The following is a 15846-nucleotide window of genomic DNA, read 5'->3' as shown; positions in this document are numbered from 1 at the left end:
ATGGACAATGCCTTGGATGCATTGACCATCGTTTGACTAAAGTAGCTTAAAGGTGTTTATCCTCAGTTCATTTCAGAAGTGAGAGGGAATGACAATAGATGGACTTCTGTGTGTTGATGAATCAATGTGTTATTTTTAATTGTAGAACAAGTATTGAAATGCAGCCCCATCACAGAGTCCTTCACCATACTAATACAATGACCGAGTAAGTGTGTGAACAATAACAATGTAGATGTGTTTCAATAACATGCTTTAGCTGCTTCATATACATTTTGATGTACATGTATGCCTGTTTGAATCTACAATTCTTAAAATGTGACACTTGGTAGGATTTTGATTTACTTATCACTCTGCTAAATGCTATATGACATCAATTACTAGAAACCGACATAAAATATTACCAATATTACCATTGTCTACCATTTTATTAGGGTCTTTTGCAGTCCTAGCAAATATTTTACGTATTCACATGTGAACCACAGGAGCCTCCACAAATTCTAGAAATGCTGACCCAACCAACAGTGGACAATTCCTCATCTACCTAACTGTCATATTTTGTTTCAGAAGTATAGGACTTTTGATGACTCTTACCTGTTGAAGTTTGCTGGAGGAAATGTGTTTTACTACTGCAATGGTCTCTTTGGGTAACATCCAGCTGTCTACATGTTGAAACCTCCAATTGAGATGACGTGCTAGCTTCTCATCTGGGGTCAACATGGAAGTTCTCATGTCATCCATCTAAAGTCATCCAAGAAATGAAAATGATTAAAGGGATGAATGCAAGGTATGAGTGCAATCATTAGCAGAGTAAAGTCCTGACCTCAACCTGGTAGTACACCTTTGGGGTGAATTAGAGCAGAGACTGTGAGCCAGGCCTTCTCATCCATCATCAGTGCATGACCTCACAATTGTGCTTCTGGAAGAATGGTCAAACATTCCCATAGACACACACCTAATCCTTGTAGACAGGCTTTTTTGACGTTGTCCTCTGCGCCCCAGAACCCTCCCACTTTTGCTTTTAGCGAATCAAAATTTGCTGCTGTTTCACTTCCGGTTTCCAGCTTCTCATCCCGGCCAATCAGGAGGCTGAAGATTTGGAACACAAAAGCCGCCAGGTATCGGGGAGCCATGACAGCCCAGGCTGAAGGCTCTGTTTGTAGGTAAGGACCTGGAGGGGTTGGTTTGAGCCCCCCAAAACATTTTTTTCACCAGCTGCCACTGGTCCAGACACAATGTGAGGAATAAATTGAAGCAATACAAGTGGATATGAAGGTCCCTATTTAGAATACTCACCTGAAATGCTGATAGACCTTTCTCCTGCTGGAAGGTCTTTCCTTTCTGGTGAGTGATGCAGTCCACTTGGGTTAGAGCACAGAAGCATTTCATTTTATGTACGTTTATTTGTTGGAGCACTATTTGGCACTTTGTGGAATTGGAATCACAGCAGAAGAGATAAAGGAAAGGACTCATTACATTTTTTTTTCAGAAGCACATTATTAGAATGTTTACACGGAAACTAGAGACTTGAATGAATTTGCACTATTGTATGGATTTTCTATACTTTTTATATGTTTTTTGAGTGATATTACAATGAATTCACTGTTGCTCATTATATATATATATATATATATATATATATATATATATATATATTGGCAGAAAAAACGCTTAACTCTTGTCTAAACTTGTGCTAATGCTAAGCATGTTTAGCACTTGAACATTATTTAATTGCAATGGCCAGAATAAATGATTATTCGGGCCAATTATATTAATTTATTCCCAAGCACTTGATGCCTGTAAATGTGCCTAAACTTAACTAAATATATATACTGTATGTACATTAGAGCGCTGTCAATTTTTAGTTTCAATTTGGGGTCTTGTAGGGGTAAACCTTTCTGGTTGCTGCTAAGGCCCCATTCACACTAGTGCGACTTTTCCCGCGATTTTGGACCGCAAAATCGCATGACAAGTCGTTTTCCATTATTTTCAATGAGCCCCATTCATATCAGTGCGTTTTGAAGTCGCACCGACTTCAAAGTAGTTCCTGCACTACTTTGCCACGATTTTAATGCATTTTGAGGCATATAGCCTTGCCCATGCTTTCAAAATCGCGGCAAAAATCGTGCCGCGAAATCGCTGCAAAATCGCGTTGCAATAGTGTGAAAGGGGCCTTAAGGGTTTGCCATTTAAATTGTGTTCATGGGATTAAATAAGAGGCCGGTTTCTTTTATATTCAATGACACCAGTCATGCACTGAGCACTACCAGTTCCCAGAATCTGGCACTGAAAGCAACTGTTGCATGCATTTTATTTCTTTTAACAAGAACTTCCCTGAAATGGCTTTATAAAGCAAGAGGAAGCAACTCTTTTCTAACTGTAACTGAAACTAAACAATTAAGCTGGATACACACTATACAATTTTCTTTAGATGTTTTCCTTTTGGTTTACCAAAACCATATAATTCGAGGTCAAACCTAAATATTAGCCTATGTGTCCATGCAAATGTAGACTTTTAGCAGCGTTTAGTGACAGGGGTTTTTCGGCAGAAAAAACGCTTAACTCTTGTCTAAACACGTGTTAATGCTAAGCACTTTTAGCACTTGAACATTATTTAATTTCAATGACCAGAATAAATTATTATTCGGGACAATTATATTAATTAATTCCCAAGCGCCTGATGCCTGTAAATGTGCCTAAACTTGTTACACTCTTTTACAAGCTTCAGGCTTTTTTTCAGCGAAAACGCTGCTGCCAGGAGAAAAGGCTTCTAGGAGAGTTTGTGAAACATCCATGTGGATGAGGCCTTAGGGTGAATACACACATAGTGCAGTGACAGGCATTTTTCTGCATTCTAAAGTGCCTGTCACTACAATTGTTTTCTGTGTGTCCCCTTTTCACTGTAACACAGCCCAGAGCTGCGCTAAAATGCAGCATGCTGCATTTATTGCAGCACACAATACAGAACTGCATGGCACTTTACAGCAGCCCAGCGCATTGCAAGCAGTCAGTCTGATGAGATGCTGTAAGATGCAGTTGTACCGTGTAGAGATAGACATCAAACACTCACTAAAGGATTTCTCATTTGCTATAAAAGTACTGGAACTAATAATGATTAATAGAATTTTCACTTTCGATCACAAAGAAACAATTTGTAATGACTTTTTTGACCAGGGTTCCTCGATTCACAAATTCCACATCCTTTTCTCCACAACCTATACTAACAATGAGAAATGCTGATTAATATAAAATGAAAGCTCTAACTTTGTTGATAAAACTGAATTCCAGTCAAAAAAATACACCAATCAAAAGTATCATGTAATGACAACACATGTAATAACAGCCACAAACATAGTGCTGGAACCATCTAAGGGTACAGGTAAACCACACTGCATGCAGTAGCATGTATGATATATGTGTTGGTGTGCTGCAGTGCCTTTCATTGTGAATAGCACCCCAATTGCACATGCACTGCAACACACTATAGAAAAACAGTACAACTCATGGCACCCTGCTAATTGTACTGTAAAAAACACCACCTGCCCAAGATTGTCATTTTCTGAGGTGCATTTCTTTTATTCATTTTGAATGGACTGTTCAATTCAGCATGGCACAATGTGCATCAATGTGCAGCTATGTGTGCATTACAGCACACTAAGTTCTGGCGTGAATCAGACCTATTCTCCTTTCTCAGCTAGTGGACCACATTAAAGTCGCCAGGTAGCGATGAAGATTGGAAAGAGTTCCTCTGGCGCCCAAGACTCCCAGATGCTGGTAAAGATGAATAACTGGTTCATTATAATGTGGCAAGTCGTCCCAAAAGAAAAGTTGCCTCAATTTCTGGTGTTTAGTAAATATATTTGTGAGCCCAGATGTCACATTTTCCCCCACAATTCCAATCAGACCATTATCTAGGCATGCAGCCTGGGTGGCAGGAATGGGAGGTCAGTAAGTATGCAACCCCCCTTTCTGTACCATACTAGACCACATGCCTATCAGCATTGGGTGGGGGTTACCTTGCTGTAGGGCTGCAAAGCCCCCTTTCCCCCTCCCTCCTTGCAGGACACCTTGTCACAATGTGGAGGCTAAAGAGCCTCTTCCCTTCATGTTGTCCCAATGTAGATCCATTGTTAATAATGACAGCCTGACATGCGACCATACTTCCTCATTGCCAGGAAGAAGGAAGCAAGAAAATAAGCAATTTAGAATGACTTGGATATACTGGTGTAGCACCCTCAGTGTACAGTGTAAGAAAATGTAGCTGGGCTCCTCTGTAGGCAGATGAGCTAGTGTTAATTTGTTTAGTGTTAGCTGGCAGAGCTTCAAGGGCCAGGTCTCTGTTACCTCCCCTGGCTTCTGGAATTTTCTGGAAAGTTCTTGAAATTATAGGGTGGAGGAACAGAGACTAAACTTGAATATTAAATCCCTGGATATGTAAGGCCAAGGCGGTGGGGAGACAGACCCTAAATATTCTGGAGCCTGGCCATGTGGGAGCAGAGTCCAGGGTCTAGTTGCCTGGAGGGGACCCCTGTGCTGTGGGGAACTGCCATTGGGCAGAAGAAAGCTGGTGGAAGAGAGAGAGAGGGATGAAGACTCACATTCCCTTCCAGCCTCAGCTAGGCTTAGCTGGAGCTACTCTAAGTGTAAGGAACTGGGGCTGTTCAGCAGGAGGCCTGTGATTAACTCAAGAGTGAGTAACCTTTATTCTTCGCACCCCAACCTTGAACAGAGGAGGCACAGACCATAGCTAAGGGACAGCTTAGTAAGACAGTTCACCAAGAAAGCCTCTCTACACCACTAGGTAAGGTCTTAAGAGTAGCCAGGTGCAGTTAAATTTCTCTACTGCATTCAGCAGTTGGAACGTTTGCTATCTGTTATGTTGTACCATCAATCCTATGGGAGGACAGCTTTGCAACATTCATTTCTAGCAGCTAGGAAGTTAGCAAGTCCTCAAATTGTGTTCAAGTTCTACGGTTTTGGGCATCCCATGTTTCCACTCCCCATCTGAGTGTTAACCCTCCTAAATAAACCAAAAACAAAACAAGCATCAGCTGGACTGATTCTTGAGTCTGCATGAAAGCTGAAAAAATACCTGTTGCCTGGCTGTTAGTGTAAGGAAGGAACCAAAAATCCAGCGGCCCTTATGGGGGTAGCACCATAAAGGTTTTAGTTAACCACTTTACAACCGGAGGATTTTGCTGTCTTCCGTCCAGGCCACTTTTTGCGATTCGGCGCTGTGCGACTTCAACTGACAATTGCGCGGTCGTGCGACGCCGTACCCAAACGAAATTTACGTCCTTTTTCTCCCACAAACAGAGCTTTCTTTTGGTGGTATTTGATCACCTGTGCGATTTTTACTTTTTGCGCTATAAACAAAAAAAGAGCGTTTATTTTGAAAAAATAACAATATTTTTCACATTTTTTTATATGAAATTCCCCCCAAAAAAGATGTAAAAACCAATTTTTTTAAAAGTTTTTTGCCAATTTGTTTTATGCTACATATGTTTGGTAAAAAAAATCGCAATAAGCGTATTTTGATTGGTTTGCGCAAAAGTTATTGCGTTTACTAACAAAGGGAAAGATTTCTGTCATTTTTGGTGTTTTTTTTTTAACGCGTAATGGCGGCGATCTGCGATTTTTTTTGCGGGACTGCGACATTGCGGCGGACAGACCGGACCCCTGACTGACATTTTTGACACTTTTGGGGGTACCAGTGACATTACTGCAGTAATCAGTGCTATATATATGCACTGTTACTGTAAAAATGACACTGGCAGGGAAGGGGTTAATTTTATTGGAGAGGGAGGGGTTAATGTATGCCTGGTGCTTACTGACGTGTAGGGGGGGAGGTGACTATGTGATTCATGGACAGATCGGATGTCCAGCTATGCTGAACAGTCCGATCTGTCACTCCCTGTCACTATGGAGATCCGCCCGCTGTGTTTACACACAGCGGGCGGATCTCCAGACTCGATCCCCGACGATCGGGTAAGAGCAGCGGCGATCGCCGCTGCTCCTCCCCTGGCCCGACTCCCGCTGTGAATGAAAACAGCGGGAGCGAGCCTCCGGCGGCGCGCAAGCGCCGCCCAGAAGGGGAGGAGTCCAGTCACGTTAATACTACGTGACTGGACGGGAACGAGCCACTCTGCCGCAGTAGTATTCCCGTAAGCGGTAGTAAAGTGGTTAAAGGGGGTGGAAAGGGGAAGAAATAATGTAATTATTTAAAAGGAGGAAAGAGGAAATGAAAATACAAATTTTTCTTCCTTCCTTTTCCATTGGATCCTATAACCTCCTTCCTCCTTTCTTTTTTCTTTCCTTACCCCATGTGATGTACAACTCTCCTCTACTCCACATAGGTCAAATATTACTAAGTTTAATAGCAGGCTAAAACATTCCCAACTAACACAGAGTCAGCCAGCATTAGTCAGAATTTCCACCTCTACATAGGAAGCTGTTTGTTTCCCAGACGGATTTGCTCTCAGAAAATAAGTAATAGGTTCACCAATTACCACTATTTATGCCGCATTTATATAACCTAATTAAATGTATAATACACTTTATGTAACCTTTAAATAAAAAAATAAAAACTAGAAGATTACCACCTAGGGAATTTATTGACAGTAGACTTAGACTGTAATATTTAAACTAATAAAAAAAAAAGTATATTCCTTTACGAATAGTTGTAAGAATTTGCTTGTAATTTTTGCACCAACTATACAGTAGTTTTCCTTTAAGTAATCTGCTCCACATAAGTATTTAGTTAATTTTGTCTTTGGTTAACACTAATTTATGATTGCTGTTTATCATCCAGTTGCATAGATATTCACATTAACTGCTATTACTTATCTGTATTGTTTTATAGTTGCTATTAACTATCATGTTTCAGAATATAATCTTTCAAATAACCATGTATTCATTTTTATTATCATCTGTCTGCATCAGCATTATAATGCACTTTACTAATTAGCTTCCACTGCACTGTATTTTCATTTAACCAATTTACATTCCACACCAGGCTCACTGGAGGCTTTAGTTTGGATTCATCTTAATCAGCACAGCTAGAAATTAGAAAAATTCTGATGCATGTGTATTTTTTTAAACCTATCTTCTAAATAACATATTAACAACTGGGAATAGTATACACTGCTAATTACGGCTTATTTATTTATTACAGCAGGGGTCTCCAAACCTTCTAAACAAAGGGCCAATTGACTGTCCCTCAGACTTTAGGGGGACTGTGACCATTGGAAGTAGAAATTGTCCTGGCATCAGTGGGAGTAAACAATCCATCTTTGGTATTAGGAGGAGGAATAGTGCCCTATTGTTGGTGTCAGTGGGAGGAATAGTGCCCTATCATAAATGTCTATGGGAGAAGTAGTGCCCTATTGTTGGTGTCAGTAGCAGGAAGTATGCCCCATTGTTGGTGTCAGTGAAAAGAATAGTGCCCCACCATTGACGTTGATGGGAGAAGTAGTCCCCCATGTTGGTGTCAGTAGCAGGAACTATGCCCATTGTTGATGTTAGTGGAAGAAATAGTGTATTATATTGGTGGGAGGAAAAGTGCTTCAATGGCTGGATAAAGGCAAGTAAAGGGCCGCATTTTGGAGACCACTGTATTACAGGTACTTATATAGCTCTGTCAATTTATGCAGCGCTTCACATATTGCACATTCACATTGAATCCTGCCCTCAAGGCGCTTACAATCTTATGTTACCCATACACAAGACGAAAAATCATGAAAAAATCTGTCATTTGGACAGTTCATTCATTTTTCAGTTGTGATGTTTTTGAGCCAAAAAGAACAAAGGAAAAGTTTTGAAAATGTCTGCCGAACTAACAATAAATTGAAAGGTTAATGTGTTTCTCATCCAAACTGTTTGCATAAGACAAAACAAATGAAAAACTGATTCATTTATGCCCTTTGAACAATTTATTGATCAAAATTAGATCGTTACATGTTACAAGATCGTTTGCTCTCACGGCTGATTGTTCATTACTCGAAAATTAGTTTGAACTATTTTTCGTGTAGCACATGGCCAGCATAAGGCCCCTATTCATACATACACATACTAGAGCCAATTTAGACAGGAGCCAATTACCGACTAGCATAGAATTGTAGTGTGAGAGGAAACCCGAGTACCCGGGTTTCCAGGCAGGTAGTGTCGTAGTTGGGATTTGAACCGGCGACCCTAGTGCTGCTACGTATACCCATCTATTTTAGGATTTTAAACCATTTTGACTCCATACCTGGTAAACACCTCTGCTTGTCTTGTCAGTACTTTGTACCCGTTTTTCCTGGATGGAAAACTTCTTCCTTGGTTCACATCTTGAAGAAAAAGGCAGTAAAGCACAATCAATTTAACTCCATTCATATAAAAAAAGACAACTGAAAAAAATTGTACGGGGGGGGGGGGGGACTTCTAGTAATCTGGAATTCCCTTTTAGAAAATAATGGGCCCCTAGATATCTACCCTCTATAGTACCCCTTATTACTCATTCCTAGAAAAAAAATAACAAAATCCTTAAATAACATGACAAAAAAATGTTTACAATTTTCCCTAACGTAAAACAATTATCAATCACATCATCCAGCAATGTAGATCCATTGTTATTAATGACAGCCTGACATCCGATCATGTTTCCTCACTGCCCGGGGGAAGGAAGCAAGAAAAAAAGCATTTGTAAATGAAAAGAGTGGGTTTTGGGACTTTAAATGAAGCCATAACAACTTAAAGTCATGTGCCTCCATCCCTATATCTGAAATAAAATAATGAGGAAGGTTGGAATTATAAATGAGGCAAGTGGCACAACACTGGTAAAATGATTAGTGCATGATAACATATTTATTGGCAATTCATATATATACTTAGGTTAACATGAAAAAATAGCTATAAATTGTTGACATCTAAATTCGTAGATCACATTAAAACCTAATAAAATATTACAGAAATGTCATATATATGATATAAACGCATGAATAAATTATAACTGCATCGGAAGGCCCAACGCGTTTCGTGGAGTCATTTTCACTTTTTCAGGAGCATGTATGCAGGATGCGTATCTTTAAGTGATGTATAAATACCAATGTTGTTTTTGTTCAGCATGTGGTATTGTAGGCTGTGAGCTAGTGGAGGAGTCTGTCCTGGGAGCTGAGGTGATGTAGCCCAGAGAGACCAGAAAAGTGGATAGGCAAACTTGTAGGGGAATGGATGTCACCATATCATAGTCTATAAACAAAAAGAAAAATGTCAGCGCCTAATCCATAAGAAATAGCAGCTTGCAAAACAGTGGGAACGTACAAACACCAGCAAAATAAATAAATAAAAGGTTGCAAACTTTTGTTTCATTGATGGACTTGATTTTCAGACACTTTTCATAATATTGTTTAGCGCTGCAACCTTTTATTTATTTATTTCACTGGTGTTTGTATGTTCACACTGTTTTACAAGCTGCTATTTCTTATGGATTAGGTGCTGACATTTTTCTTTTTGTTTATAGACTATGATATAAATAGTGACCTCACTTCCCAATGTAACGTTAGCGTGGACAATGAGGGAGAGGCGTCATCAGCTGAGCGGCAGATGCCACTGAACTCAGAGCTGACTTATAAGTAATGCAGGGAGAGTTCTTTGGTGGGTCCCTTTTTCTTTGCCCCGACGTCAATCCGCACTGCACTGACCTCCGTATCTGTGGCAACTCCCGGCTCCTCCCTCCGCCTATGGATCCGAAGCGCTGGAAGCCACCGGCACTGCCGGCAACGTGTCTCCTGGAGAATGCCGTGCTGATCCCCAAACTGACTTGCAGAATGTAATTCTTTACATGCCACTAACTTATCAGTTTTGTAAGTGCAATCCTAATAAAATGTACTGTTTTTTCCTATCATCTACACTTAGATTGGTGCTGCTTTTTCCTAATTGCTCTTTTTCTTTGCCCCCCCCCCCCCTCCTCTTTTTTTGTCAAACTATTCGACTAGATTGGTATTTATACATCACTTACAGATACGCAGCCTGCATAGATGCTCCCGAAGAAGTGGAAATTACTCCATGAAATGTCTCGAGCCTTCTGATGCAGTTATAGTTTAATCAAGCGTTCTGTAATATTGAATGACTTTTATTACGTTTTTAATGTGATCTACGGATTTCGATGTCAACACATAATACAAATCAGCTCACAACAGTATTATTTATAGCTATTTTTTCATGATGTTAACCTGTGTATATACAGTATCTCACAAAAGTGAGTACACCTCTCACATTTATGTAAATATTTTATTATTATTAATTTTATATCTATTCATGTGACAACACTGAAGAAATGATGCTTTGCTACAATGTAATGTGTTGAGTGTACAGCTTGTATAACAGTGTACATTTGCTGTCCCCTCAAAATAACTCAACACACAGCCATTAATGTCTAAACCACTTTCAACAAAAGTGAGTACACCCCTAAGTGAAAATGTCCAAATTGGGCCTAAAGTGTCAATATTTTGTGTGGCCACCATTATTTTCCAGCACTGCCTTAACCTTCTTGGGCATGGAGTTCACAAGAGCTTCACAAGTTGCTACTGGAGTCCTTTTCCACTCCTCCATGATGACATCACAGAGCTGGTGGATGTTAGAAACCTTGCACTCCTCCACCTTCCGTTTGAGGATGCCCTACAGATGATCAATAGGGTTTAGGTCTGGAGACATGCTTGGCCGTTCCAATCACCTTTATTTTCAGCTTCTTTATCAAGGCAGTTGTCATCTTGGAGGTGTGTGGGGTCGTTATCATGTTGGAATACTGCCCTGAGGCTCAGTCTCCAAAGGGAGGGGATCATGCTCTGCTTCAGTATGTCACAGTACATGCTGGCATTCCTGGTTCCCTCAATGAACTGTAGTTCCCCAGTGCCGGCAGCACTCATGCAGCCCCAGACCATGACACTCCCACCATCATGCTTGACTGTAGGCAAGACACACTTGTCTTTGTAATCCTCACCTGGTTGCCACCACACACGCTTGCCACCATCTGAACCAATTAACTCATCAGACCACAGAACATGGTTGAAGTAATCCATGTCCTTAGTCTGCTTGTCTTCAGTAAACTGTTTGCGGTTTTTCTTGAGCATTATCTTTAGAGGAGTTTTCCTTCTGGGATGATAGCCATGCAGAACAATTTGATGCAGTGTGTGGTGTATGGTCTGAGCACTGACAGGCTGACCCCCCACCCGCCCCTTCAACCTTTGCAGCAATGCTGGCACTGGCAGCACTCATACGTCAATTTCCCAAAGACAACCTCTGGATATGACGCGGAGCACGTGCACTCAACTTCTTTGGCCGACCTTGGTGAGGCCTATTCTGAGTGGAACCTGTCCTTTTAAAACCGCTCCATGGTCTTGGCCACCATGCTGAAGCTCAGTTTCAAGGTCTCATTGGATGATAATTGATAATACTATAACTGTCACTGTACTAATGACATTGGCTTGGAATGGGTTGTCATCTAGGACGATCAAGGGGTTAAATGTGTGCCTTATGTGTAATATATGTATCATGTGCTGCCTTTTACTACAGATCTCTTTGTTTCCTATCCCTGCTTTGCAGACATAAGAAACAGAGAGCTTGTTCCATCTGTATAGAGCCCTGTGTTGATTGTCAATACAGAGCTCTGGGCTGTGATTGCACACAGCTGATCAGCAGGTCCATGGATCATTGAATTTTTGGCCAGGACTTTTTGGCCAGGACTTCAGCATACCAAGACATTTTGGACAATTTCATGCTCCCAACCTTATGGGAACAGTTTGGGGATGGCCCCTTCCTGTTTCAACATGACTGCGCACTATGCAATATCTTCTCAATTATGTCACATACAAAAAAAAAACCTGACATATAGTTTCACTCTTCCTCAAAATTGTGCTGCAGTTAGGCTTTTGTAGACGCTATAACTTTTGCGCAAACCACTCAATATACGCTTTTTGGGATTTATTTTACCAAAAATATGTAGCAGAATACAAATTGGCCTAAACTGATAAAAAAAAATTTGATTTTTAAACATTTTTTATTGGATGTGTTTTATAGCAGAAAGTAAAAAATATTGTTTTTTTTTTTTCAAAATTGTCTGCTTTTTTTGTTTATAGCGCAAAATATAAAAACCGCAGATGTGATCCAATACCACCAAAAGAAAGCTCTATTTGTGAGAAAAAAAAAGACATCAATTTTATTTGGGTACAACGTCGCAATTGGCCATGCAATTGTCAGTTAAACAACGCAGTGCCGTATCGCAAAAAATAGCCTGGTCATTAAGGGGGTAAAACTTTCCGGAGCTAAAGTGGTTACAGGATAATTTTTTTTTATTTTGTTTTTTTTTAGGGTTACATACACTTTAAATTAGCATACACCAGTGTCAAATGCCAAGTCAGATTTCTTTTGCTACAAATACATTTTTCTGTGAAGAGGTTCTTGCACTCCATGTTATACATTACAGTTACTGATGCTCAGTGCTGCTGCCAGGGAAGACATACACCCATTTCTCAGAATGGGTGTATGCCCATTAAAACTGAAGGGTCACTTAAGCAGTCCCAAAAGGCGCCCACATTGTGAGACTGAGGTGAAACTGGATTCAAAAAGGCAATTCAAGACCACATTGTAGGAGAGCCACAAGTGCTAAAGAAAAATATTGAGTTCCAAAGTTTTCTGAAGACCCCCATAACAGTTCTGGCTTTTCATCTAAGCAGGAAAGTGTATATGGAAATCACAGGTAACTACATTTTTTTTATCAACTCCAGCAGTAATACAAACAGTAATTGAGCCTAGAGACCGTGACAAGGGGTTAATATTTATCTTGGGGCTCTTGTGAGAAAATCAGACTTCATCACATACAGTACTAACATTAAAAGTGGAGTTCCACCCGAAAATGAAAGTTTGTTCCATCTTCTTGGTCCGGGTCACCTGAAAAACAAATGGATAATCGCAATTTTTTTTTTTTTTACTTACCTTGTTTAGAAGATAATATACTTACCTTACTTCCTCTTCCTCCCCTCGGCGGCCACGGCGATTCGTCACTTCCTGGCTTGCAATGATTCCTGGGAGCTGAACGTCATCGCTCCCAGGAATCAATGCGACTGCACCGGCCCCGACGTCAGTTCCGGTGCAGGCGCCGTCATACCTTGCTAAACAGCTTCTGGGCATGCCCAGAAGCTGTGCAGGGATGACGCTGCAGACCCGGAAGTGACGGCGGGGCCGGCGCAGTGCATCGTGGGACCGAAGAGGACGCAGAAGAGGATCGCGCTAGCTTCAAGCTGCCCACACCTGAGATGGCAGCGCTGGAGAAAACATTTTCAAGGTAAGTATTTCTTCTTGCAGGTAAGTGCAACCCGGGACAGTTCAGAGTCTATCCATTGTGGAATGCATTAGCCCTGACTGTCCCGGGGGTATTTTTATGTATTTTTTTGTTTTTTAGGTGGAACTCCGCTTTATGTTATAATTAAAGCCAAACCTTTCATTCAGTTTTAGGGAAAGTTGCAGCGGGTTAGAACCCCAGTGAGGTTTTTATAGCTGTCTATGTTGTTGCTTGGGAGATACACTCTCTTTTTGTTCTGGTCACCGTTCTCCTTGGGGAATGGGAATTCCCAAATTGTGAGTTCTCACCAGAACAGGAGTAGATGGGTGGAAAAAAAATCATAATTTTGAACAATTCTCTTCTTTATCTAAAATGTTTAAAAATGTTTTGGCTCTAGATATATTTAAATAATTTGCTTGCAATACTGTTTCACTGCCTAGACTCTACTCTGAACACACTATGAGGCGTATTTATTAAAGAGGAAGTAAACCCTCCTCAGGAAGTTGTACCTATAGGTAAGCCTATATTAAGGCTTACCTATAGGTACTGTAAATATCTCCTAAACATGTACCGTTTAGGAGATAGTTACCTTTAATGCAGCCAGTGACGTCACTGGCGCATGCGCTCTGAAGGAACGGCAGATCGTGCCGTTCCTTCAGAGCCCTGTGCCGTGACCGTCGGCTCCCGCGCGCGTGCGCGGGAGTGACGTCACGGCGGCTCCGGCCAATCAGATGGCCGGATGCCGCGATCCCGGAAGACGGGCGACTATACATGTCGCCCGTCATACAGGTAAGCGGACGGCACGGCGGGGGCTCGTTCTAAGGTAAGTATTTCATAATGAGCTAGTATGCGATGCATACTAGCTCATTATGGGTTTCTCTTTCAGGATGTAAAGAAGAGAAAAAAAATTTTCTCGGTGTACAACCTCTTTAAACGTAGTAAACGTGAATTTTACCAAACATTTATGGTGGAGAATCAATTACCATCATTTAAAACACATATCCCTCGAAGATTCACCTGTAGTAAGTGTTTGGTGAATGTCAGATTCACTGCTTTTTAAATATACTAATAATAATACTTCCCTGGCATGATTTAAATGTAGGCTGTGTGATAATGTTAGTGATTTTTGTGTCTTTCTTTCCTTTCCTTTTACCGCATCCCCTTGCTCTCATTATAATATATCTTCTTGCTAATAAGTTCATTAGCTGAGCCCAACAACAGAAACAAAACATAACCTCAACCATTTATTAGTGAGAGGCCACAGCACAGGTATCATAGTGCAAGGATCAAAGCTGGGGCTGAATCTGTATGAGGAATTTGCAGGTAACCTGAAGGGTATCTCACATACACTTCAGTCTGCAAATAGATGAGTCAGGAAAAAAAGGGAACTGAAAATATTAGGATAACATATAAAGCACATACAGTATATTTATCAAATGTATTATTTACATTTATTATTTAAAGCAGCAAAAACACTAATGGTCAAAACTGGGCTACAGCTGCTCCGCCTAAAAATTTAACAAATTGGTGTAGCACCCTCCTAGGTAGGTGCTAGTGAGAAAGTATTTTATAGATAGTGGTATGCTGCGCCAAACTTAATTAATCCTCATATAGCATGAAAAGCAGCCAACACAAAATCCTGAATATAATAAAAGATCGATCAAACAATAGAAGTAAGTGTAGCGCTAAACACATAATATAGAATCAGTGTCCATATCCAGAAGGGGGGGAAACAAAGAGGGTTTCCATATATTGAACTAATCTTCTGTAAGTGGTAGAGGGACCGTCATCAGCACCCAATCATAAAGTCTCTTACCAGATCATATTGACTCTCATTACAAAGGTCAATATGGGCAGAAACTCCTATATACAGCAAATTTGGCCGTGAGGTCCTACCAGCATTCACCCCGTGGTTCCTCTACATGCTCCAGGTTGTGCGACTTCTTCCAGTTTGCCCCGCTTGGACTGGCCCCACAGTCATACGCCTAGATGATGAATGTGTACTCCTTTTGCAGTTCACAGTCTATAAGTCCTTTAGCTCTGAGTTGACCTTCCCCAGACGTCCTGTTCAGTACAACAGCCTCAAAAGGTGTATCCGGACCATGGATTTTAAATGCAAAGATTTCCCCTTCAGTCTATGTTTCAGAGAGGAGTGAGAAAGTATAGTTTTGAGCTTGGTCTGCTTACCAGGAGAGCTGCAGGTAAATCTATATTGTTCTCTGCCTACCAGATAGCAGGACCGGCTAGTGAGGTCTGCTCATGGTGCTTAGAGTGCAACTCATTCTGTCTAGAGAGTGTTTCACACTGGTCCAAAAGGGAGGCATGTTTCACAGTGGGAGGAAACCTGACGAATGGGTGCATGGGCTTTGATACAATCCTGACAATTGGCAGAGGGAAAGTTGCCCCGGTGCATGCTGGTATACTGTAAAAGCCAGGAGCACATGTGCTTGAGGTCTTTTGTTGGGGAGCAAAGTCCCAGAGGGAGGGGAGCAGCTGCCTCTCCTCTGTAGAGGTGCCATGTGGCCACAGGGGGT

The 15846-nt window shown here is 41.1% G+C and overlaps 1 protein-coding gene across 1 annotated transcript in view; it reads right to left on the bottom strand.

Annotated features, from left to right (window-relative positions):
- LOC309558826 (uncharacterized protein) overlaps nt 1-15846 on the bottom strand; it is a 326395-nt gene that overhangs the window by 86896 nt on the left and 223653 nt on the right. The window contains exons 7-8 of the mRNA XM_082261904.1: nt 8246-8324; nt 592-738 (exon numbers count right to left, since the gene is read on the bottom strand). Coding sequence (XP_082118030.1) covers nt 592-738; nt 8246-8324 — 226 coding nt within the window. The remainder of the gene's footprint in view (nt 1-591; nt 739-8245; nt 8325-15846) is intronic.

This window comes from Pelophylax lessonae (assembly GCF_965119305.1).
Source record: "Pelophylax lessonae genome assembly, chromosome: 6".
Taxonomy (NCBI): Eukaryota; Metazoa; Chordata; class Amphibia; order Anura; family Ranidae; genus Pelophylax; species Pelophylax lessonae.
Note: the sequence above shows the minus strand (reverse complement) of the source record. Positions and strands in the feature narration are given on the sequence as shown.